General features: G+C 37.4%; 1 protein-coding gene across 2 annotated transcripts; it reads right to left on the reverse strand.

Annotated features, from left to right (window-relative positions):
- Positions 1-2,240: 2,240 nt before the first annotated feature.
- On the reverse strand, positions 2,241-26,918 carry cgnb (cingulin b). Of its 2 annotated transcripts, XM_055220852.2 has the most exons (21): positions 26,742-26,918; positions 20,582-21,594; positions 20,349-20,449; positions 19,075-19,144; positions 15,385-15,509; positions 15,168-15,300; positions 12,374-12,586; positions 11,915-12,042; positions 10,681-10,707; positions 10,122-10,218; positions 9,192-9,404; positions 8,936-9,019; positions 8,609-8,854; positions 8,343-8,513; positions 8,009-8,170; positions 7,725-7,814; positions 7,416-7,499; positions 4,520-4,638; positions 4,276-4,384; positions 3,991-4,154; positions 2,241-3,630 (listed from the first exon to the last, which is right to left on the reverse strand). In XM_055220852.2, the coding sequence occupies exons 2-21, from the start codon at positions 21,584-21,586 to the stop codon at positions 3,498-3,500; spliced, it is 3,474 nt and encodes a 1,157-aa protein (XP_055076827.2). In that variant the 5' UTR covers positions 21,587-21,594; positions 26,742-26,918; the 3' UTR covers positions 2,241-3,497. The 2 variants fall into 2 exon arrangements, with proteins under 2 accessions (XP_055076827.2, XP_055076828.2); XM_055220853.2 differs by lacking the exon at positions 10,681-10,707 and having other exon boundaries at positions 26,742-26,917.
- Positions 26,919-27,702: the final 784 nt, after the last annotated feature.

Consider the following 27,702-nt stretch of genomic DNA (forward strand, 5'->3'; position numbering starts at 1 on the left):
GGCTCGCGGCAAAGTTGCTTTATAAAAACAAACAATATACAGTGTATGCTGCATACTTCAAAACAGGATGAACCATTTCATTGTTGCTTTTAATACACTACAATGGAATAAGTCAAATAAGTTTGATATTTACATTTGTTACTCAATTTAGTAAAAAACAGACAAATAGGTTGTCCATGCCAAATTCACACTATTGAGGTAATGTTGCTGTGTCAGGTGTCTGGGATTTGTTGTCTGATAAATTAGAAATGTCTTTATAGATGTCGACTGTGCAGACAGAATTCATTGGAATGTTGGCATCCTTGGAAAGATTAAGGATGCTTTTCTCTAGAACTAGGTTGGGCCTGTCCTCACTTATGTGATCTATTCTTAGTTAAATGTCTCAGTTGACTGAAGATTTATAAAACTAAGCCTGAGTAATGGTTTTCATTTAGTATCCAAACTATGACACAATAGTATACAACTGAAACACAACACTACACTCTAAATCACAAAAAATATAATAATTCCAGCTTAGCGTCATACAATGTTAACAAAACAAAAAAGTGTTTGATTGTAAAAGGCACCTTAAGAGTTTAAAATGTTGTTATGCAGTTATTGCAAAGATAAAGAAGTGTTCAACCTTACCTGCATTTAACCCTCAAGTTTTGCCCTATAATTGGAGTTACTGAATGTTATCAAATGTCATTATCGTGTATTTTAGGTGTAGCTTCATTCATCATTGTCAAGATTTTTTTCATTCTTATGAAAAAAACTTTTTTTTTACTCTTAGATTCCATTTATGGGTGAGTATATGTTTAACCGATTGACATTATAATACTCTATCATCAACTTATGATTCATCAACAATATGAATGCCTGTAAATGACAAAACATGCCATTATTCAGATTTGAATATTACACTTTACCAGTATTTGCTTTGCACTTTCGTAAATGTAATTACTTATGTGAAAGGAAACAGTCTTGATAAAACATTCTTGTTTCAATATGCCTCAGTCATGATAAAGCTGATAAATCGAGTAACACTTCAAACACAAAGAATTCATTCATTTGTTTGGAGATAAAAATTGACCAACGTTTATTACAATTTTCCCAAATGATTCAAACTAAAGTTAATGTTCTCTAGACGATACACTATAACATTACAGATGACATTTCATACAAAGTTAAATACTGCACACATGTATTTTCAATTTACATTCATGTTAAAAACATTAGCACTTGCGCATATAATATAAAGCCATGAACCTGACATGAAACCAATTGTGTACATTGTTATGAAGGGTCAAATGTATGTGCCTTTGAAATAGAAGCAAAGTAAAACTTTGCATGGAATGTATTTATGTAAAATGCTTGGAAAGAAAGCATTAACAGTCAGAATACATGAGAAACAAGCAAAGCCAATTTTTATGGCATGACATGCAAATGTCACTCGTTTGGATGATCTCTGCAGGCTATTTTTTATATTTTAAGATTTTACAAACAAAGTTTTTGATGTGGGAAAGCATGTGGGAAAAACTGTGGGAAATTCTAAATGTGTGTGTATATATACAGCGGGGGAAAATAAGAATTTGACACATCAGCATTTTCATCAGTAAAGGGATCTCCAAGTGGGCCACCGACACAAAATCTCCACCAGATGCAGCCATCAAGCCAAATATCAGAACATTTAAGTATACAAGTTGAGTCATAATAAATAAAGTGAAATGACACAGGGAATAAGTATTAATAGGAAATAAGAGAGAGTAACCCTATCAGTACTTGATATCAGCTGCTTTAGGCCAAATTGATGGCCTATAAAGGCTTCTCATTACCCGGGAGGCACACAGGTAAGACTTCATGATGGATAAAAGCAAAGAACCTCTCTCAAGATCTTCGTAATCTTATCGTTGAATGGGGGAATGGTTATAGGTGCATTTTCAGAATGCTAAATGCTCCTGTGAGCACTGTGGGGGCCATTATCTGGAAAATGGAAAGAGCATGTCATTTACATAAAGTGTAATTTCACTTTATTTATTATGACTCAACTTGTATACTTAAATGTTCTGATTTCTTTGTATGAATTCAATATTTGGCTTGATGGCTACATCTGGTGGAAATTTTCTCTCAATAGCCCACTTAGAAATCCTCTTAATGATAAAAATGCTGATGTGTCGAATAATTTTCCCTGCTGTATTTATGTGTACGTGTGTGTGTGTGTATGTGTGTACACTTGATAACATGATAAAACAGACCGAAAGTTACAGGTATAAACAGACTTTATGTAGCATTAAATTACAGTTGAAACACAGAAGAACATAGCAGAGTTGAACTTTAAACATGAGACAGTATATACACATATAAATGTAATATTTTATAGTGTAAAAGAAAATATGTCATCCAAAACACTCATATAAAGAGATAAAAAACCAGACAGGTTTATTTAGATTCTGAAAATTATTAAAAAAGCAGCTTGAGATTTTTATTAGCAGTGTTTAAAAAGTTAAGGCAAATATTTTTTTCATTTTAAAGCCATTACATCAAAAGATTTGTCTTTTTCTGTCTTGGCACGAATGTTGTCAAGTTCAGTTCTGTAGAATTAATTTGCATGAGTTAAAAATAAAAGTCCTTCATTATAGTTTGCATAAAGGAAACAAAAGTGTCTGTCATCATTTACTCACATACATATCATGCCATTCCAAGCTCATGACTTTCTTCACTGGAACACATGAGAAATCTTTTTTAGGAATGTTGTTTATCCCAATACAAAAAGGGACAAAAGCTGTCAATCATCCAGATTGATGAAAACATTGTCGTTTTGTGCACATATGAAATTTTGGGATTTTAGGCTTCAGTACCATTTGTGAATCTGCACCATTTTTGTAGCCTATGTTTAATACATTCCACCATGTACCGTATGTTGAGAAATCCTTCATATATTTTCACATCATATGACTGCAAAATCCCCAAATTAACAACTCACGTGTTGTACAAATAAAATAAAACTTCTTAAAACAAATGTATCATGACACTCAAACACAGAAAAAAAACAAAGACTGTGTCCGAAATAGCACCATACAGCCGAAAGCGCTGCAGGCGCCATCTTGTGACAAGACGCGGGAGTTCATTTGGCACGCGCCTAACAGAGAGAAGTGAATACGCAAACTCGATAATGTCCACTATAATTTCAGACACCGCTACAAAATGTCTGTAAGCTATTTCGGTCACAGTCAAGAACATTGAGAGGAAATAGGAACAAACTTCCTATAATAAACAAGCAACAAATCTGTGCACGGTCTGCTTTTGTTCTGTAACACTTTTTATGGGGCCTCCATGCACGACATCACGTGAGAAAGTCCACACCAGCTTCTCACCGTTCACATTCATATTGTGCTAAATTCACTTCAGTTTTATCCTTCATGACTCTTTGTAATATAATGAAGAGCAGCAATCTTCCGTGTTATTTTCCTCATTTTTACATTTACTATAAAACGGTAAACACGTACAACATTAAGTCGCTAACAGTTGGTGGTCTGAAGTGGCGTTTCAGTCAGGATGGACGTAATGCTTTTTGAATCAGAGTAACTGTCCTCGTCCTCAGAACTCAGGGTGGATCCGAAAGTTGGGCGTCGTGATTGCTGGACTTTCCTCCTGACAAACACAAATACACACAGTTACTCAAGAATACAGGCATATGCACCAGGTGTGTTCATATTAATGGCTAAAAAGTGCAAGCGTGCCCCCTAGTGGACATCATTTTAATACCTCAAACTAAATATTCTGTGGTTCTGGCTACAAAACATTTAAAGGGATAGTTCACCCAAAATTATTTACTCACTCTCATTTTGTTACAAACCTGTATAAACTTCTTTAACAAACGAAAACAAATCTTGAGCATGAAGCTTAGTAATTTTTTTCAGTTTTGGGTACGCTGGCCCTTTAAGTACCATCTACATCAGTAAAGCACTCAGATAAACAATCACTGATGGATGTTTTGGATGCATCACACACTTGAGCTCATTATCCAGCGCGTTCACTTTGGCCTGCAGAACCTCCTGCTGCTCCCGATGCTCTTCAAGCTCCCGCAGAACCTTTCGTCTGATGCTCTCCAGACGCTCCACCTCTCCCTCGCTCTCATCCAGCTGACGCTTCAGAGCCTTCACCCGCAGAGACAGCTGAAGAGACACACCGCAGTTTACATGCACTGTTATACACAAGTTTCTATTTTAAAACACGTTTTTCAAATCATGCCCAACCCTCAATATCTAAAAAAAAATTAAGTCTTAGTGTTTTTGCCTGGTCTCTCTGTCCAGCATGTTGATTTCGCTCCTGGTCCAGGGTTGCGGTCACATCCTTAAGTTTTCTGTCCAGTCTCTTCTGAGCTGCCAGAATTGTGTTTTTCTCTCTAAATGACCAATCAACAGAGGATGATACGCAAGTGTTAGTTAAAATTTGAGATGCTCTGAGGTTTTGGTTAGTTACTTATGATGCTGCAGGTGCAGTATATGATGTTACTAGAGTGTGTAACAGAGATGTGTACCTCTCTTCACTACGCAATCGATCCTCCAGCTCCTGAACTTTATTTTCCAACAGTGAAACTCCAGCAGAAGGTCGAGTCTGAGTGCCAAAATCAGCCAATCGAGACTTCAGCTCTTTTACCTGAGAGAAAAACAGACATGTGCTGCTAATGAGAAATACATTTAAAGGCGGGGTGCATGTTCTCTCAAAGCCAATGTTGTTGACATTTGAAATCTCCTAAACAAACACGCCCCTACCCCAATAGAACCTGGACCTTCCTTTAATAGACCCGTCCCAATAGACGCAACCCAGACAATGACGTCGGTTAGTAGACACGCCCCTTACTGCTGATTTGCTACAAGTGTGTTTTGGTGCTCGGCCCGACTCTCTTTTCCAAAGTGTTTTTCAAAAATCATGCACCCCGCCTTTAAGGTTTCAAATGCATAATAAAGTATTTAATATTAACAGTAATAATATCACATAATTAATAGATGATTATTAATAATTTAAAGGAATATTCCATTTTCTTAAAAGAAAAATCCAGATAATTTACTCACCACCATGTCATCCAAAATGTTGATGTCTTTCTTTGTTCAGTCGAGAAGAAATTATGTTTTTTGAGGAAAACATTGCAGGATTTTTCTCATTTTAATGGACTTTAATAGACACCAACAATTAACACTTAACACGTAACAGTTTTTTCAACGGAGTTTCAAAGGACCTTAAACGATCCCCAACGAGGCATAAGGGTCTTATCTAGCAAAACGATTGTCATGTTTGACAAGAAAAATAACAAATATACACTTTTAAAGCACAACTTCTCGTCTAGATCCGGTCCAGAGCGACCTAACGTAAATGCGTAGTGACGTAGGGAGGTCACGTGTTACATATATAAAACGCACATTTGTGGACCATTTTAAACAATAAACTGCTACAAAGACATTAATTAGTATCAGTTGACATACAACAACGTACGAACGGTCCTCTTTCAACACACTTGTAAACACTGTGGCGGAGTTTCGCGTTTGTCTTCTGTGACCTCTTGACGTCATGACGTATTGCGTGGGGTCACGCTGGCGCATCATGACCGGATCTAGACGAGAAGTTGTGCTTTAAAAGTGTATATTTGTTATTAGACCCTTATGCCTCCTTTGGGATTGTTTATAGTCCTTTGAAACTCGATTGAAAAAAACTGTTACGTGTTGAGTTAAGTGTTAATTGTTGGTGTCTATTAAAGTCCATTAAAATGAGAAAAATCCTCCAATGTTTTCCTCAAAAAACATAATTTCTTCTCGACTGAACAAAGAAAGACATCAACATTTTGGATGACATGGTGGTGAGTAAATTATCTGGATTTTTCTTTTAAGAAAATGGAATATTCCTTTAAGTATTTTACTGTGTGTCTTACACACTCTACACACTGCAAACCTTGTACACACTGCAAACTTTCGGGAGTGACAACCGCATTTAAATACGGGAGTGAATCCCCTAAATGTTCTTTCATGTCTGTACGGAACAAGACTCACTACCGAAAATGTGATGATTGACACAGAGATAACCATAGCAACATGCCATCTCACGTGCTTAGCACTCACAGCTTTGACCAAAATAATTTAACAGCGTTATGTTTTGCAATAAACCTCCATCTTGGCGTTGTGTATTGTATGCTTTTGTGAGGCTGCTTCACAGCGCGCGGTCTTGCAGTGTTGCCAGGTCCTTGTCTTTTTTGTACATGCATACCATTTTGGCGCTTAACCGTTTATGGCTTTTGGCTCATGAAGCGATCACGTTTTTGGTGTTACTAAAGTGTGAAGGTGCCAGTCCCAATATTTTGATCTTTGAGGTAATGCATTTGAATAAATTCTGGATTTTTCTTGTTCGCTTTTTTGTGTAAGATCTGGCAACACTAGTCGGCAAACGGTTGTGCCTCTGTATTTTCTGCACCGGGCATACAGAAGACTTTTCCTCTTCTAGGAATTTATTTTTTCAGAAGAGAGACCTGTCATGTCCACGATGCACATTTAAATACTTTATTAACTACTAGTTGTTCAATTCTGTTATGTACACACTATGCAGAGCTTCTGTAAATGCGTTGTCACTACCTGCATTTTGCGGAAGTTAATTCGGTTGTAGAATATGGTTGTCAGTCCCGTAAATTCCTGAACTGTGTGTGTACAGAACAGGATTAAACATTAAAAGGTGAAGTGACAACCAAATTAATATGCAGTGTGTATGCAGTGTGTCTTTTTAAAGCTAAAAGTTAAATATTTTTGAACTCTCAGCACTCAAAATTTGTTATGAAAAACCGTCTTTCAGCGTGGGAAAAAACTTGGATTTTTTTGAAAAACGCTGCGCTTCCATTGGAAACATACGCAGGTTGGAGTAAAAGCTTTGGTGTGCACGCCCCCTAAGGCACCTTTGCTCATCTCAAGGTCATTTGTGTGTGTGTGTGTGTGTGTGTACTTGTCTCTTCAATGATGCATTCACAACAGCAGCGGTAGAGGCAGCAAAAAAGGCGATATTCGCGCATAGTTAAACGCTTGACCATTTGAGTTTACTCGCTTCATTTGCGCATGAAAGCCGCGCATGAAATTCTAGTAATTTGAGACATTCACATGGAAATTCGCGTCATGGGAGGGGCTTCTGCGACTCCGCTGAGACTCCGCTCGCTTCCTGTAATCACGTCACTACTACAGCAAGGTCTTGATTGGTTAACGGGGGGCAGAAATCCACCAAAGTTCAGATTTTTCGCCACGCCTACCACGCCACAGGATGCCTAATCGCATCCTAATTTGCATTGACTTAACATGTAAATCACTCGCGCTTGCCGCCTCTACTGCGTCTGGTGTGTACCCTGCATAAGGCACCTTTGTTTATCTCAAGGTCGTGTGTGCGTGTGCATGTGTGCGCGTGTGTACCTGTCTCTCTAAGGCACTCTTATCCATCTCAAGGTCGTGTCTGGCTGAACGTTCCTGCATCAGTTCAGAGCGGAGCTGATCCGCCTGAAATACAAAACAGAACTCAATATTTATTCATAATGTTTATGTTATCATAATAACAGTACAATAATCAGCACATATACACCCCTAGCAGTCGTCATGTACCATTGTCACTATGTGTTTCAACAAAATAAAATGCAGATATCGTCCATATATTTAAAATGAGTGTTTTTGGCTTTCAGTCCATGTCTGTTAATAATTTAAAGTGAACTTTAGTTGTGTGTGTACCTGTTCCCGACCGCGAGTGATGCGTTCATTCAGTAACTCCGTTCCACTCCTCTCTTCATCCAGCTCGATCTCTAATGTTTTCACTTTGTCCTGAAGCACAGACACAAACATCTCACATTTTACTTTACATTCACCACCGAAACCATTCATAAACACAGCTCCCTGTTCTGTCTTCCTGCATATTAATATAGTGATGGAAATACGCTGCCATGCTGGAGCAACCACAATGTATACAAACAGTGATCCTGCCAACCTCCATAAAGAACCCAGCACACATACTGTACCTCCAGCAGGCGGATCTCCCGGCTGTGATCCGTGTACGAGCTTTTCTTGGTCTCCACCTCGCTCTCCAGGTTCTTGAGACGGCTACTGAGCAGATCTTTATCCAGCTGAGCGTTATCCCTCTCTTCTGAGCACGATGACAGATCTTTCTTCAGACGAGACACCTGAAACACAAACACAACAAAGCATTGGAGCCCAGCATCATCCTTATAATATCAATATAATCTTACAGGCACTCTACATGTGTAAAATGAATTTTTAAAGATGAAAAAGTGAGAGAGAAGGAGACCAGGCCTTGTTCGAAGCTGCATGATGTTATGTTACACATGAGCTCACCTCCTCCTGAGTGGTTTTGAGAAGTGCCTGAGATCTCTGCAGCTCGGTTAGTCTCTCTTTACTGAGTTTCTGAGCTTCCTGGAGCTCTCGACGTGAACGATCTCTATACTCATCCAGCTGAGACTGAAGGACCTGCACAGACTGACGTGAATCTCCCATCATAGCTTCCATCTGATAGACAGACAGAGAAAGAAAGAGAACTTGATTTTAGTATATTACTTATATGTATTACTAATGTAGCATCTAACAATCAGAGACATGCCAACCTCCTTAGTGATCTTCTCCAGCGATCGGTCCAGCAGCCTCTTTTGCTCCTCCAAGTCGATCTTCCCGCGCTTCAGAGCTTCTCTCTCTCTCTCCCTCTCCTCCAGTCGCCGGCTGACATCTTCTTTCTCCTGTCCGAGACGTGACACGGTGCGCCGGGATTCGTCCAGCTGGGTCCTCAGGCTTCGGTTCTCCTCCTCAAGAACGTCCGAGAAGCTGCTGTCAGGACCGCTGGATTGCAGGCGTGTCTGAAAAACACATGCATACATTTTACTGCAATGTTATCTAGAAATCAGTGCATATGTGTAATGAATTTATGTATTATTTACCACGCGAGCGAGTCTCTCTCTCAAGCGAGCGTTGTCCTCTTGGAGTTCCAGGTAGGTTTCAGAAGATGAATCAGAAGTGGAGGTCTACAGGAACAGACAATAAACAGCTTGAGTACATGATCTTACTATTCTTATTAAAGATATACAAGGATATTATATTTTATAAGATGATTTTATGGAGCAAACAGTAAATCACAAAGTTTTTCCTCTATTTAAAATTATTTTCATCATTATAATTATTATTTCATTCACACACCTGTTGTTTCTTCTCTAGGGCTTTTGCAAGTTCTTCTTTGTCGTTCTTTGATTGGTCTTTTAGTCTGTTAATTTCTATTTGCAGTTCATGTACTCGCTCCTCATTGGCTCTCGTTACTGATTTAAGCTCCTCCTCTTTTTTCGCAATCTCTGCTTTTTGTCTGTCCAGTTCTGAACGAGCTTTATTCAAATCATCTTGGCAGCACTGCAACTCCTGAAAATACATATTTTTGTTCATTGTCATGCTCAGTGTTGGGTGTAACTAGTTACTAAGTAATTAGTTACTGTAATTAAATTACTTTTCCCCTGAAAAAATAAAGTAAGGGATTACTCTTATTTTTCTTGTAATCTAAATACAGTTACTTCTGATGTAACTAAATACTGTGTATGGACTCTAAAACTATTATGTTAACTGTAATACAAAGGTGGATTTAACATGGTTTAAGTTTAAAATTCTCACTATTAACTGGTTGATTATTAGCATTAATATTAATGAGATGCTGGCTGTTTATTAATGCTTAGCACATATCTGATTCTGCAAAACCTTATTCTACGTCCTTAACCCTCCCCATTTCTACCAATACTTAAAATTAACAACTTCTTTAGTATTAATAAGCAGTATTTGGAGTATATTGAGGCAAAAGTAGTTAATAGTTAGTTAATCGAGATGATTGGACCCTAAAGTGGGACCAGAATAATTGATGTACTTTTATATATTATTTTTTCGAGCCATTTCAAGCCTATCCTTGTATCATGTACTAAGTAATTAGTAATAAGTAATTAAATACTTTTTGGAGAGAGTAATTTGTAAAGTAATCTAATTACATGATTAAAGATGTAATTAGTAACTAGTAATTAATTACTTTTTTTGAGTAACTTACCCAAATAAAATATAAAAAGGGATGACAGTATGGAGAGAAAAAAAACTTACCCGTGTTAAAGAGTTTGAATCGGTTTGATCAGTTTGATTTTTAATTGCCTGAAGTTTCTCTTCGAGTTGTTTCTTGTCTTGCTGAGCCTGCAGCAGTCTGTCCAACACGAGAGACACAAATTTAAACAAACACATAATAATTTTACAATAATAAAAAAATATATGAACAAAGACACACAAGTAAACAAACAAAATTCAAAAAAATTTTCTTTCGTAGATTAGTGACATGAGAACATGTGATCCGAGTCATGATCGTCCAATTGCATGATCTGTATGAGAAATATGATTTGATATTCATTTAAAAAAAATACTGTTTGGTTAAATTTGTTAAAACGGGCTAGTTTGGATAGCGTGGTTAAAGGATTCGATTTGATTAGTCGTTTAATAAGATTTTATAAATTAAAGGCAAACTATCATGTTAAAATCAGGTTAACAGATCCTAATTTAATGTGCCATTGTGAGGCAGATTTTGCAAAAGATTTATTTTAACTTTCACAGATTATTGGTTAGGATTATTAATTCCCAATGCTTGTAGACATGGATCTACAAAAACTCTCACTTCTGAAGTGCACTGCGCTGCCCCCGCCTGGTGAATGAAAACCAAAGGTGAAAGCATGCATTATTAAAACAACAAATAACATGCAATACAATTACACCAATGGAACAAGGACATAAGGATTTCTAGTCAAATCCTAATCTACAATATAAATTATCTGTAAATGCATCACATACAGGACAGCATATTTTAGCAGAAATGTATGTAGTGAATTGCTAAAGATGACACTTAGTGTTAATAATGGGAGTTGGTCACAAGGTTGTTTGTATATGATTACAATTCAGCCATCTGACTCCTTAGACAAATATGGACTTGAATCTTAAAGCAATGTGTTTAGATTTTAAAAGTAAAAAAAAAACATAATATTTACATCAGAGGTTTTCGATCTATATAGACCAAGTGACAATCCTCATCCAAACTCTTAACTAACTCCTAATCTCAATATAAAAAGAGCTACATACATTTTAAATTCATACTACTTTAACATTAACTTAACTAATATTATTCCATCATGCAATGCTTAAAGGCATTGTTTATCAAAAAATTTAATTCTGTCATCAGTTACTCACCCTCAAGATCCTGTACAAAAACCAAGCAGATCTGGGGCATCATTGACTTATATAAAAAATAATACCATGCAAGTCAATGGTGCCCAAGATCAAACATTTTTCAAAATATCTGCATTTGTGTTCAGCAGAATAAAACGGGTTGATACAGGTTTTGATGGCAAATAAATGATGACAGAATTTTCATTTTTGGGTAAACTATCCCTTTAATAGTTCATATAATGTAAATTTATGTAAATGTATTTTTATCATTTGTTTTATATACAATATTTGTAGACAGACCCCTTTGCAACCAGGTGAAAACCATTGTTTTAAAAAAGTTTGTGTACAGTAGCTAACATTAAAGGCAGGGTGCATGATTTTTGAATCGGGCCGAGTACCAAAACACACTTATAGCCAATCAGCAGTAAGGGGCGTGTCTACTAACCAACATCGTTGCCTGGGTTGGGTATGTGTGGGGCGGGTCTATCAAAAGAAGGTCCAGATTTTATTGGGGTAGGGGCATGTTTGTTTAGGTGATTACAAATGTCAACATTAGCTTTCGGAGATCACGCACCCCACCTTTAAATCCTCATTAGAGCTCTTTTTGTCATTTGTGGACCTTGTGAGGGTTTCACATGGGATGTGAAGGGTCAAATGTTCAGTGGGTGTTTATGGCCTCTGGTACTTACTCTTGGTTAACTGAACTGAACTTCTCTTTCCAGTGATCGCTCTGATCTTTGTAACCCTCCAGCTCCTCCTCCAGAGCCAAGATGGAGGAGTTTACCTTCTGACGTTCCTCCTCGATCTCCAGCTGAGACTGCATAGAAGGTCAAATAAAGAGGAGCAGATATGAGGAGATGAGTAAAAACTTTCCCTTCTCAAAATCTGACTACAGTAAATGACTCGTTCTATTAAACACATCCTATTATTTGTTTCTTTGCACAGCATTAAACAACAGCAGAATAAATCCTTAGCATGCAAGTCGCATCCTGCATTATGAATGAAACAGTGACACTTTAAATCATTCAAACTTTAAGGGCCTGCAGTGACAGATAACTTGTGAATTCAGGTGTTAGAACTTGATTTAAACTTGACACAGCAGGCATTTATCACCCTAGAGGGATTTGAAGTGTTTATGTAGACTTTACCTGTGAGACGGTCTCCATGCTGTGACGCAATGCGTTCATGTCTTGGCTGTATTGCTCCCTCAAGGCCTCCATCTCTTTATCGTGTGACTCCACCTCGTTCTTCAGGACTCCTTTCAGAGCGGTGAGCTCTCGCTCTCTCTGTCTCAGAGTGTCCTCCACTTTCTGTCTCAGCATCAGAGACTCAGACAGATCTGCTTGGACTGTCATCAAATCCTGCAGAGACAGAGAGAGACAAAAATAAATGTCATGTTAAACATCTACTTTATATATTTTATTATGTTTCTTATTTTATCCTTTACTTCAGTGGCGGCACGTGACTGCTCGTGACTGCGCAAATTCAAAATCTGTGTTTGGAGTGTCATGTGTGTTGCTCGTGTTTTCAAAATATGTGTTTGTTGCGTCATGTGAACCATGTGCATCACAAGTTTTGTCAAAATAAGGGCCTGCTGCAGACGCGTCAAAACCGTTTATGATAAAAGAGACGCTCACGTTCACAAAATACACGCAAGACAAAGTTAAAATGGTAAAGCAATGTAATGCACTTTATATGTCAAATGATTGTAAAATTCAAAATGCTTTTCCCAATAAAAACAAAATATTAAAAAAATAAATAAATACACGCAAGACACTCCCTTAACGGTAAACTCTGATTACGCATGAGATTATGTGAGTATCTGGCAAACACGAGCGTCTCTTTTATCATAAACCCTTTAGACACGTCTGCAGCAAGCACTTATTTTGACAAGACACGTGATGCACATAGGATCACTCGAAGCGTCGAACACATATTTTGAAATTACGAACCACACACATGACGGGCTACATACATGTTGTGACGAACTTCGCATTGTGCGTCACCGGCCGCCACTGCTTTACTTAGCACATTATTATAACACTACCTTAATGTTTATTATTTGTTGTTACTGTGTTTTTGCCTATTTCTGGTCATTGCTTGTTTTATGTATAATACTTTGGCAATGTTTTAGTTACACAAAATCACGCATATAAAGTACCTTAAATTGAAAAACTTAATTGAGAGAAAGATAGAGAGACAAAGAAATGTAAATAAACATAGAAAGACATAGGCAGAGACACAGTAAGCAAAAGAGAGAGAGATAAAGCGACAGAAAAAGAGAGACAGAGAGGTGTAAATAAACAGAGAGAGAGAGAGAGAGAGAGAGAGAGAGAGAGAGAGAGACATAGATAGAGACATAGTGAGCAAAAGAGAGATAAAGTGACAGAAAGACAGAAAGAGAGGGAGATATATACAGTATATAATGAAAAAAATACTGTATGTCTAGTAGGGCTGTCAAAAGATTAATCGTGATAATTTTTTTACAAAATAAAAGTTTGTTTTTGCATAATATGTGTGTGTGTGTGCACAATGTGTAATTATTTTGTATATATAAATACACAATACACAAATGCATGTTTTTTTTTTAAAGAAACATTTACATGCATATCTACATTTACTTTGATGTATTTTATATTATATATAAATTAAATATATTTACTTTTTTACATTTATACATGCATGTGTGTATTTATATATACATAATAATTACACACAATACACACAAAAATATATTTTGCAAACACTTGTATGCGATTAATCCTTTGACAGCCCTAATGTCTAGGTATGTTTTGTGTACTTGGGTTGTTTTCCAGAACCTAACCAGCTGCTTATGTAGACAGCATTTTTGGCCACAGCTGCAATTTTGGGTTGCCACCTGTCCCGGTTTTATTGGGATTGTCCTTCTTTTTAATAACCTAAGTTGTTATTTTCGAAAGGCTATGTGGATATGTAATTTAGCGCGCACATGACAGAGATGGAGACCTGTGTCTGTGCCTCATTAAGCGCATGTAAGACAGAGAGAATCCTGATTGGCCTGTTTCGGTAAATCAACCAACCAATTGTCAGTGTGGGCGGACTTTTATCTCTTCTTCCGAACCAAATTAATTAGTATATCTGGAGACAGAAGCGCCATGGCAGAGGGAGAGTACCCCAAAACCGAAAATGTAAGACACATTTTACGGTATACTACACCAGTGGTTCTCAAACTTTTTCTGAATGAGGCCCCCCTTGTGTACGTTGCATTCCTTCGTGGCCCTCCAAAGAAAATTTATGACAAAAACTGTTCTAAAATTAATTTTTTAATTAAACAAAACATTTTAAGTTATACAAAGTAGTGCTGTCGGTAAGTAGCCTTATTTTTATTAGGTTTAATTACACAGAATTCATGATAAATGAATGTATTTTAAAAAATGCCATAAAACTGGGGCCCCCCTGGCACCATCTCGCGGCCCCCCTGGGGGCCCCGGCCCCCAGTTTGAGAACCACTGTACTACACAAAAGTGTGCCCCTGTCTTATTGCCCCTGAGTTAAAAATAATGACAATCTTGCACGGTGAACAAGTTGGATTAACAAATACAGTAACAAACGTACTGCTCATGGTTAGTTCATGTTAGTTTGTTAGCAAATAAGAATTGTAAAGTGTTGCCAATAATTGCATAGGCCTATAGAAATATTATGCTATTAGGGGCTTGTGAGCAAACCAATTGGTCGGGTCATATGTCAATGTCTTTTATCAGACATGGGTGGCAACCCTAAATCAAACATGATGCCTAAAATGCAGTACGGGTATCCAACTCGCTAGGTTTTAAGGCAAAGACTGTTGTGGATGTAGGAAACAAGTCAGTTTTTGCAAATGAGAAGAAAGTACTCATGTCTGTTTACCATAAAACAACAATACTAAATTCAAGACATCCTTATGTCATGCTTTTGTGTGCGTACCAATTGCAATGTGTCAGACTGGGGCATATTTTCCGACATTCTCCTGAGATCTTCCTGGAGGTGAGCTAATTCATCTTCCTGCAGCCGTAAGCGAGACTCCGCCCTCTCTCTGTCCATCCGCAGCTCCACCAATCTAAAGACAGAAAAAACATATCGTTGCAATTAAAATATGACAACATGAAGCCAATCGAAACTGTTTAAATAAGCACACACTTACTGGTCCTGGGTTTCCAGCAGTTCTCTCTTGCTCCTGTCCAGCATTTGTTGAAACTGTGCGTTCTTGTTCAAAGCCTGTTCCAGTTCTGTCTTTACATTGCTGTCAGTCACCAGAATCTGAGGACCCTGTGAGAGACCGAAAGCCAAACACGATACCTCAAAGATCAACAATCCTCTACTAACATAGCAAGCACTAAAAATAACCCGATAATAAGTATAGTGAAGGTCTTTTATGCTTATTTAAGGGACACGTTTTAACTTTGACCTTGCATGTTTGCTGTCAATGACCCTTTTGTAGGTTTTTGCATATGTCAAAAAAACAACTTTTTTCATGATTACAGGATTACTAGTTTCAACTTGCATACTTTAGATAACAGGAACTTCCTGAATTTACCCTCGGGAATCAATAAATTAAATCCATCTACATAACGTGATCCAACTGTCAATCAAAAGTATAGCCAGAAGACATTGCATATGTTAACATGAGACTAGTGTGATAGCATCACTTACAAAGTTTGTCTGTGCAAAGGTTATCTAGCATTTTTCTTGTCATGAATGCCATGAATGCACGAAACTGGTAGACTTTGTTGTGGTATGTGCAAGGATAACGCTACTGAACTATTTACACGGAAAGCAAAATGTCTGCCTTAAAACATTTCGGACTCTGATGTAAACGAAGTGCAATTATCTTGACACCTGTGGCCCACATAGCGTTGTAACATGAAACACAAATAAGTTTATCTATTTGAAATGTTAAAAAAACATGAACGCACAGCAAATATGCAGCTGTCCCCTCCTCGAATATCTCGGCCCTCTAAAATATCCCTTTCTGTAGATGAGCAACCCCACACCAGTGCTTCGTACAACTGCTGTTGCCATCATTATAATGACCACACATGACTGCCTTGAGGTCATTCAAACTGACCCCATGGGTTTCAGGGTCTTATCTTACTACTTGAATGAAAAACTCATTCAAATATCATTTAAGTAACCTTTAACACCAATATGAATAATAATCATTAAGATGTGATTATGGTGTTTGAATAAAGTATTGAATTAATAGAGAATTACATTATAAACATAAGAACGATACGTTAAGAAAGAAAGAGGATAGCAATGAAACAAAACTAAGCAATACTTTATCAGCTAAGCAACACGACAACTATTTAAAACGTAATTACATTATAACCACACAGAGAACATCAAACATTAAAGGTCTTCAAGTGTTGGGTAAGGTTTACCATACGCTAATGAAGTCACTTAACAAGTCTACCAGCACAACATCATCCACAGCAACAGTTTATCATGGATGAATGAGCACCCAGTGGGATATGACAAACAGAAGCGGGACGTCCATTACTAGTGTAACTCGGCGCGAGCTGAGGGGAAACCCTCCCTCGTAGGTGTCCATTTCTCAAAACTCAATTATTGATGGATCACAAAGGCTGAGCTCTTGACCACGCGGCCCTAATCAGCTTTCCTTGTTGAGATGACGGTTGCCAAGAGACCGCAGGAGGATATTACACAGGTTATGCAAACACGCAGCCTCGTGATGCATGCATTTACAAGAGGACAAGACAAATTAAATTTGTCTTTATAAAACGTCTCTCTTTGGTTGTGTGATTCACTTACTGTCTTTTAATGCATTTTTATTACTGCAAATGCAGATACAACTAATGGTGCGAATTTAGAGGCGGGACTATCAAGTTACAAGACCAATGGCAAAGGGGGGAAATGTTCTGGAAACTTATCATTCATTTATTTAAATTATTTTTTGGGAATAAAATACTTGCCATTTAAAAGCCTTTATGTAACTGTCTCACGTTAAAGGATTAGTCAATTTTCTTAAAAAATCCAGATAATTTACTCACCACCATGTCATCCAAAATGTTGATGTCTTTCTTTGTTCAGTAAAGACGAAATTATGTTTTTTGAGAAAAACATTCCAGGATTTTTCTCATTTTAATGGACTTTAATGGACCCCAACACATAACAGTTTTAATGCAGTTCAAAATTGCAGCCCCAAAGGACTCCAAACGATCTCAACCGAGTCACAAGGTTCTTATCTAGCGAAACGATTGTCATTTTTGGTAAGAAAAATTAAAAATATGCACTTTTCAACCACAACTTCTCGTCTTCCTCCGGTCCTGTGACGCAACAGCGCGACCTCACGTAATATGTCTTAACGTCAAGAGGTCACAGATGACGTATCAAAACTACTCCCCAGTGTTAACAAGTGTGGAGAAAGAGGACCGTTCAGACGTTGTTGTATGTCGAATGATACTAATTAATGTCTTTGTGTCAGTTTATTGTTTCAAATGGTCTGCAAATGTGCGTTTCATATATGTAACACGTGACCTTTTGACGTCATTATGCAATCATTAAGCTGGAGGAAGAAGAGAAGTTTTGGTTTAAAAGTGCAATCATTTCACTAGATAAGACCCTTATACCTTGTTTGAGATTGTTTAGAGTCCTTTGAAGCTGCGCTGAAACTGTAATTTTAAACTGCATTAAAACTGTTAAGTGTTGGGGTCCATTAAAGTCCATTAAAATGAAAAAAAAAGTCCTAGAATGTTTTCCTTAAAAAACATAAATTCTTCTTGACTGAACAAAGAAAGACATCAACAGTTTAGATGACATGGGGGTGAGTAAATTATCTGGATTTTTTAAAGAAAATGAACTAATCCTTTAAAGAGAGTTCACCCAAAAATTAAATCTCTGTTATCATTTACTCACTCTCAGGTTTTGTTTAAACCTGTATAGATTTCTTCTTTCTAATAAACACAAAGGAAGATATTTTGAGGAATGAAACTGATAAGAAGCCCCATAGACTTCCATAGTATTCTTTTTCCTACTATGGATGTTAGTGGGGCTTTTCATCAGTTTGGGTACAAACATTCCCTGACATATCTTCCTTTGTGTTCATCAAAATAAAAAAATGTATACAGATTTGTAACAATATGAGGGTAAGTAAATGATGACAGAAAGGTCTTGGCTTTATTTAATAACAATAAAACATTTACATTTATGCATTGGGCAAACACTTTTAAATGACTGAGTGCCAGACAAGGTACACATTTTTTATCAGTAGGCTATGTGTGTTGCTAACGCAATCTATTACCACTGAGCTACTGTATATGTAACATTTTGTAGTTTTAGACTTAAAGGCGGTGTGCATGATTTTTGAAAAACACTTTGAAAAAGGGAGTCAGGGCCGAGTACCAAAACACACTTGTAGCCAATCAGCAGTAAGGGGCGTGTCTACTAACCGACATCGTTGCCCGGGTTGCATGTGGGGCCAGATTTTATTGAGGTAGGGGCGTGTTTGTTTAGGTGATTTCAAATGTCAACATTGGTTTTCAGAGATTATGCACCCCGCCTTTAACCTGGTGTCATGCACACATGGACTTATGTACAGTATGGCATCTTTAAACTAAACCTGCCTTTAACCAAAAATGTTTTATTACACTACATATTTATCAAAGTGTCATTCATGTATCTTCCTCTTTCACCATTTAAGAACATTGATCTCCACTTCCTTTATCTGAAGACACACACGTGCTCACAATCATGCAAAACAGGGACCAATATGTAAAGCAAGTGCACACATACACACCCTCTGTGAAAGTAGTGGACGCTCCACTGAGCGCTGAGAAACTCAAACTGAGATATTCAAAGCGAGCGTGCTTACCTTCACTCCACAGAACCTTTCGTGAATGAGGCTCACTTTGCGTTTAATAGTTGCTTCACTCTCAGCAGACCTGATGTTAGAAAAACAGCACATTTAATTGAGAGACTGTATATATTGACAGTAGAAATTTTGACTGGTGCTTATTAATGGATAAGTTGTCATGGTGTTCTGGACGGTTGCTAAAGCCGGAGTATAGTCAATTTTTACATGTACCCATATATGTACACGCATTGCCAAGTATTTGACTCGTACGTGTACACAGACGTTGGACGCATGCGCATTGCAACAAAATGCAATGCATCTCCTGGGCTACATACTACATTCCCATGTTAGTGCATGCGTGACCTATGCGTACAATGTATGTTGGGTTTAAAAAATCTGGTGATACGCGTACAGTAGAGTCTGGCAGTACCACTTTTAGCATAGCTTAGCATAATCCATTGAATCCGATTAGACCATTAGCATTGCACTCAAAAATGACAAAAGAGTTTCGATATTTTTCCTATTTACAACTTGACTCTTCTGTAGTTACATCGTGTTAAAAGTTGCAATTTCTAGGCCGATATGGCTAGGAACTATACTCTCATTCCGACGTAATAGTCAAGAACTTTGCTGTCGTAACATGGCTGCAGCAGGCGCAATATGCAGTGCCCGAAAATAGTCCCCTGCTATTGAAAGTAACCAATCGGCCTAGAAAAGCGCAACTTTTATTTTTTTTGTCGGTCTAAGTACACGATGCAACCACAACAGAGTCAAGCTTCAAATAGGAAAAATATCGAAACTCTTTGCCCATTTTTTAGCGCGATGCTAATGGTCTAATCAGATTCAATGGATTGTGCCAAACTACGCTAAAAGTGGTAGCGCCAGACCCGGAGATCGGCTGAATGGATTCCAAAACGGTAAAAATTAAATGTATCACTCTAGGGGAGTGTCCCTTTAAGTCCAAAAAATGTGCATCCATCCTTAGCAAAAGTAATCCACACGGCTCCAGGGGGATAAATACGTTAATAGATGCAATTTTATAAGAGAAATAACCGTATTTAAAACTTGGCAAATAGAAATAACTACCTTCCGGTAAGTATGGATATATGCAATTTGGATGGCTTGAGGGTGAGTAAATCATGGGGTAATTTTCATTTTTGTCCAAACTGTCCCTTTAAGGCATTGCTTATGTGCTAAGTCAAGTTGCTATTGCTAAGTCATTAAAATATTCTGGTCCATCTGTCTTGGATTCGTTTAAATATAGGTCATGGGATTTTAAGGCATGATCGTACCCTTCTTTAAGAATGTTGTAAATTGCTTGTTTGGTCTGAGCATCCTCTCCACTTCCAATCTCTGTGCTGGAGGGCTGGCTCTTTATGAGGTCAGGGGTCACCTAAAAAGAGGACATTTTAAAAGGTTTAGGATTTGAATGGTAAATTATAAAGTTGCACAGTTTTGGTATTGTCATGGTAGATGCCATCTCAAAAATATTTACGTAATTTAGCAAAGGAACTTGATCACTTACTGGTTTCTTGGGTAAAGCAGGTGGTGCCTCCTTAGGAACAAACAACTTTGGGGATTGGCTAAAGGCGAGCGGTTTGGAATTGGGAATGGCGGTCACTTTAGCGACAGAGGTGGAATCTCGTCCTAGACTGCCGTTTAAAGGTTTAGACGAGTTGAGTTTGGGCACTGTAGCTGGTGTAATGGAAGCATAGGGGTTTATAGTTGGCGACGTTGGTGGGGGGTCATCGTTGGGTTTGTTCAGAAAATCCAAACTGTGAGAGCGCATTCGTTCTCTATCAAAGCGAGGAGGAGATCGGGTGTCTGAAGTGGGAATGTCACCGCCACCAAACCGGCTGATGAGTTTATTAATGGGAGCCAATGACTTGGTGTCAATAGGTTGTGCTGGTTCCTCATCCAGTGAAGCTGCCGGAGAGAGCGCCCCATTTATCCCTGCCCCATTTAGACTACCAGTATTCCCGTTTTGCTTGATCTTCCTAAGCCCTGCTTCATTATAATCATCACTGTCTTTTTTCTCCAACCTTGGAGGTGGTGTAGAAAAGGTGAGACGTTCTGTAGTCCTGGCCTCAACCTCTCCTTGGTTCCCCGCTTGTCCGTCACCCGGTGGCCTCTTTAAAGGGCTCCCAAATTCCTCATGTGGAGAAACAGACTGGCCAGCTGTGAGATCCTGAGGGGTTCGAGCACCTTCCCTTTGTTCTGGAAACAAGCTGCGGTATGGGGAAGACCGAGAGACGATTGGGGTTGAGCTCTGGGTCTGTTGAGTCTTCAGCTGTACCCCGTAAGAGTCTCCTTTTTCTCCGTCCTGGAGCACCACGTACGGCTGTCCTGAAATTCCTTGCACCCTCACGGCTACTCCATACTTAGAGGGTGAGGAAGTCCCATTGCTAACTCCACTGGTCATTCGACTCTTGTCTGGAAACCCTCCACCGGCATCGTCCAGATCTTTGATGAAGCGTATCTGGACACCGTAGTCCAGAGGGGTCTTTCTGTCTGCAGACAATGAGCTCATTGTGATGTCTGTGGTACAAATATAAAAAAAAACGTAAGAAGTCAGTGCAGCCAGCGATTAAAAGACTAAACTAAAGACATACAATATTTGAGATGCACCGGCTGGCATTTGAGTAAAGAAAGGGCACATGAAGGACGAGAAAGCGAAACATGAGATGCAAGATTCAGTACTATAGACATTTGTCAGAGATGGATTCAGATATTCGACTTTGATGAAACATTCTGTTGCTTATGAAATTTGGGTTTGTTTACGGATTAGCGTAATGATATAGTTCCTACATCTACACAATCAAGAGTGTGCTTTAACTAATTCTGATGTAAACCAGTTGTTTATGTTGGTTATTTTTGGTAATGTTATTCACTTTGTACTGCAAAGTTTTCTCACTGGTGAATGAGACATGAGTTGTGGACGTCTGATCTGTGCGTGTTCATGTGTTTTGAAAGAGGCGTGACTTTGGATGGCGATTTGAATGGAGGGTGGGATAGTGATTTCATTGCTAGTCGGCTACCGTTAGCATTTTTCAAAATGTGATACCCTACCTTTAAACGTACACACATGAAAAGCGCTTTTTTGCTCCCACCCAAGTAGGGTCATTTTGGACATGCTATAGCTTAACAAATGATCTATGTGATATTTTAAGCCGAAACAGACACAAGCCTGTACTGTACCCTCTTCTTTAGTCTTCTGACTAAATGCTTAGATATGCTTCAGACAGACAACCTTTAATGTCCCATAATGCATTTCATTCTATTGACATTGCCCAGATAACCCCCGCTCTGAATAATTAGGCTGTCAGAGTCACTTTTACCAAACTGCCTTAGGTTTCATCCATTCAAATATCCCAATAGATGCGGAGATAGTTATGAAATGCAAGCAACACTTTATGTTTATTTGCAAATAAATTATTTTTGAAGCTTTCACCATACAACTTTAATTTCTTAATATAGCATCACATTTTAATTAAATGATATTATAATACAGTTTTTGCACGTGACGTGAGCTATCAGATAACAGCACAGGTATCGAAAGTCCCCTGAAAAGAGAGATGTTGTTTGTGTGAGACAAACAGGTGTGCCTGCTGTCAGGAGCAGGTTCTAGCACATTCCACCCTACTTCCTATCTTCCCATTTTTCCTGGAACACAGTTCCAGGTCACAAGATTACCTTAAAAAAATATGAATGCAGTGAAAGCAACATTCCCTAAATGACATCAAAGGCAACACACATGACATATTCGTGACCCAGTCTGTGAAAACCAAGCTAATGTAATGGCTACTGTTTTTACGTGAAATCGACTTCCTGTACATAACGTAAGGAACATTCAGTGAAAATATAACATTGATATCTTTGATATTCCCTGAGTATTTCATAATTAGATTATGGGACTTTAGCGAGGATTTCACAGACAGGGTCACATTTGTCTGAAGGATCAATGATGCTGCACTTAATCTTGTTGGTTATCTGACCTACTGATGTTTGAAAAAAACTCATTGGTACAAAACCAATGATGCAGATAACATCCACAGCTATGCAGACTGTATCATCAAAAGTTTAAATTCTCTCCATTTCTTCTCTCGCTCATACTGTGCGCGTGTTTCGCTTAAGGCCTTGAAGTCGTTTTTATCTGCCATCATTATACGAATCATAACTGTTGGGTGTGTATTAAGTACCATGTTGCATGCTATGTAATACACCCTGTTAACATTCACCAGTGTAGCCTTAGGGGCAAAAATACTGTAGATATTAAGTTAAACTAACATAAGCATCCATTAAGGATAGACTATCAATGAATAACTGGGACTAATGGCAAGTCTGGTTACATTATAACTGTCAGCGTCTCTTTGAGGCATTAGGTCCGATTAGTTTCTCAAAGTTAGCCATTGTATTCCTGACATACACTGGATTCCAGACATTCCTGCAGAAATGAAACCCACTGTGAGATTTTTCATTGGTCACAGGAGTGTATCGAGGATAGAAAACCATACGTTGTCTTATTATTAAAGATGGATAAGTTGGATTTAGTTTGTTGACATGACTCGCAAGAAACAATATCTGACGGCGTCCAACAAGTGGGCCAATTTTACATTTAGGGTCCCAGGATAATATTATGGGAATATTCACCTTTTCTTTAAAATTGTCTGGCCAATGGAATACATTTACGGTTAGGCATTTGGCAGATGCATTTATTCAAAGAGAGACTTGCAGTGCATTAGATCAGTAGGATGCACCCTGGGATCGAACCCATGACCTTTGCCCTACAGGAACTGGGTTCTCTTGAATTACTGCTTTTGTGTACTTGTCCAATTCAATTTATAGCCAACATATTAAAACGTAAGAAAACTTTGCAATGGGTTTGACCTGGCATCAGATTTTCATTGTCCTGATGGGAATGTTACTAAACAAGTTCAGCAGCTATCTGTGCCACATTTTTCTTTTTACCATACATGCACAGGGTTTTTAGGAGGTAAAGTTAACCGTAATATAAAGTAACTTAAGAGAAAAGTGCTACCATTATTATTTCCCTTTCCTGCATGCCATTTCAAAACCAATATGCAATATTATTTTGTCTGTTTAACACTGAATGCACTCATCTTTTTAGGATTTTAATAACAGACACAATGAATGACTTTCCCAGCTGCACATGTGTGATATGGAAATAAGAAGTGAACATGGATTTCACATGAAATATCTAAAAATAGCCAAATAAGTCCTGGGATAAGGTGGATCGTGCAGTATCACTTTGAATGACACAAAAACTGTTTAGTCCAGTTACTGAATAGCAATGACAATGATATACCATCAATTATTTTGTAATTTCAGGTAAACTTATATTTTAATAATAAAATGACAAGAAAATAAAAACTACTTAATCATAAAAGAGGTCAAATTTGTATTTTTCTCATATTTCCATTTAAAATATGTTGGTGGGTCCCGGGATAGATTACCCCTATTTGAGTTGGATGCAAAATTAAAGGTTTTGGAACCACTGGGCTAGACTTGTGACTTATAACTTACTAATACATTTACTGATGAGTGCATATTGTATCAATGGCTATATCTGACTGTTTTGTTAACACACTGCTTCTATTAAAGACAAATCTACTATAAATATTAACTAATTTGAGATTTTACACCGTAATAATCTTTGTATGGGGAAACATTCAATGCATCTAGTCTTCAGCAGTAATGTAAATTTTATATTTCTATAACTTTAAATACCATCCCTCATTTTCTACCACCACCTTTTTTATATTTTAGGAAATGTGGTACCACCGTTTTTCAATATTTTACTATGTTCTTACCTCAACTTAGATTAATTAATACATACCTATGTTTTTTCTATGCGTGCACTTTTAATCTTTGTACAGCGCTTCTTGAATGTGTTAGCATTTAGCCTAGCCCCATTCATTCCTATGGCTCCAAACAAAAGTTTTAGTTTGTGTCACCATACGTACTCATGTAACAGTCTTTAAATAGGGAAAACATGGAAGTGTTTGGTTGCTTCTAAATTCATACCTGTTTGGAGCCATAGGAATGAATGGGGCTAGGCTAAATGATTGTGTCGTGGGAGCAGGCTTCACTCAATTTCTTATATATATTATAAGAGTGCTTGACCAGACGTATAAGTAATTTCAAAGAAGAAAAAGGGCCGCACTTTGCATATAAAATGTATTTATTGCACAGACGCATTTCGGCTTTGCACCTTCCTCAGTGTGCTTCTAGGCTAAATGCTAACACATTCACAAGGCGCTGTACAAAGATTAAAAGTGCACGCATTGAAAAAAGATAGGTATGTATTAATTTGCCTAAGTTAAGGTAAGAACATAGTAAAATATTGAAAAAAGTGGCGTTTTCCTTTAAGAAATGTGACAGTGACCACATGAAAAATATTTGGGCTTTTTATATTTAAAATGTTTTGAATGTCATAGGTAACAAAGCATCACATCTGTATGTACCTGATACTAAAATAATGTTGAGCTGTTGGGTTTGTCCATCTTTTAGACTTTTCAACAGTTTACACAAGTATCGGATGATGAACGTATTAACTATTATTTTCATTAATGTATTGTTTACTTTTACATTTTAGGTCAAATTATTTGCTTGGAAAGTTTGCTTTACGTTACAGTATTTTTAAAAGCAAAAGATAAACACCACATGGTCTGATACATGTTTGTCCAAAGCAATGACATTCACACGTTGACATTCACAAGTGTGGCATGTCCACACATAAAAAGTTAATGATTAGTTTACAATTCCAAACAAACATGACGTTTTTAGAAAGCTAAGAAACTATTTAAATGTATACTATCAAGAGAATGTTTGACTTATTGTGCAATTCCCAATAAAACTCCAGTATGTTCAAGTTACACAGTGTTGGAAATAACCTGAAAATAACCAGGAGCTAAATATTAAATTACACTGAGACAAGCACTTTAACAGTAGCTCTCTTTGTCCATAAGTTTCTTTGTTTACAGTTATCACTTAAATAAGCTAAGACAGACAAAAATGCAGAATGAAACTTTTCCAACCATGACATTGCTTGTTCACATTGCGTCACACCCACCCAGCGAGTCAGTCAGTATCGGTGGAAGCAAAACCAGTTGCATGTCACTTTAAATAAGTGTTGTTTTTGAGTTTGTGTTGTTTATCAATGAGTCTGAGTTACATTCACGATAATTAAGTTTAATACTGTTTGACTACAATTTTGACTTTTGTCAGATGTGAAACGATAGGCCATGTTGAAAATCGATACGCATGGATTCAATAATTTGGGACATTTAAAAACAATAACTTTGCGTGTTTAATACAATAATAAATAAAATGCTAATACTGGTTTATAACGAAAAAAGTGATGATATGGTTTGTCTGGCGCTCAGATCAAAGCAGATCTCGAAACAATGTACATTACAGACGCCAACCTGTATCAATTCATCTTCTCTCTTAACTCGTCTCTCTGTCCCCCCTTAAGACACAAAGCAACAGGTGTTTCTCTGATTCGTTAAGCAAAACACAAGCGTAAATATAAAGCCATGTGATTATGGATTAACGTATATGAACTCAAAAGCTGGACGCGAACCCGCAGCAAAGAAGGAAAAAAAACAAAAAGCACAATACAAATACACCGCTGTGTAAACAATGGCATTCCTTTCGCTTACCTGTTTATTGAAAGCTTCAGTGGTATCGGGTAGATTTACGAAAGTCAAAGCAATAATTAAGCTTTTTCTAGGTTTGTTTTGAACTAAAAGCTCACTTGAGAGCGAGGATGGATAGTCCACAGTAAACTGTCAGTGCGAAACAACCTGTTGCCTATGCGTCATCGGCCCGCCCCTCCTGAACGCTCATTGGTCGGACAGTTGATTCAAGGCCGTCCGATAGAAACAGGTCATTGGCCGATATCCAACGTCAATCTAATACAAATAATTTAGGACCCGGGGCATAACTAATTTAAAAACTCGATCACGTTGTTTATTAAATTACTAAATTAACAACTTCAAATATATCATGTATTCTTATTATAACGTAATAACGTAAAAATTTAGCTGAAATACTTACTATATATAGTTTTTTGGCTTGTAATTTACATTTTATCTAGCTTGTCATCGTTTAAAAAACAATTCTGAGTGAAATGTAAAATAGGAATATATCAAAATTATTAAATACGTCACAGGTTAATTTGGCCTTATGGATTTAGGAAATATTTAGTCGTTCTGCTTTTGGCTTATGAATGAGGTTCATTGTATTTTCTCCAGAAATAAATCTTATCATTCAAATCTATCTACATTATTCAAACCGTATTCAAATGTATCTACATATCTAAATATTTCCTTAATTTCACAACAAAATATTAAACAAAGTTTTGAGGAAGATCACAAGCATCAGCATAAACTGGAAAAAAGTATATTACTAGAATATTGGGTGAAAAATAATTCTATTAAAAATATACTTTAAAAAAGTGCACAAAGTATTTTCTACATTTTGTACTATTTTTGTCAAACTCAAGTATAGTTAAGTGTATTCAATTGTGTATTAACTTCAATTTAACATTTATTTGACTACACTTCAAGTGTAAATAGTATACTTAAATGGAATAACTTTTTTTAAACTTCAAGTGCACTA

The sequence above is a fragment of the Misgurnus anguillicaudatus genome, chromosome 20, assembly GCF_027580225.2.
Source record: "Misgurnus anguillicaudatus chromosome 20, ASM2758022v2, whole genome shotgun sequence".
In the NCBI taxonomy this organism is placed as follows: Eukaryota; Metazoa; Chordata; class Actinopteri; order Cypriniformes; family Cobitidae; genus Misgurnus; species Misgurnus anguillicaudatus.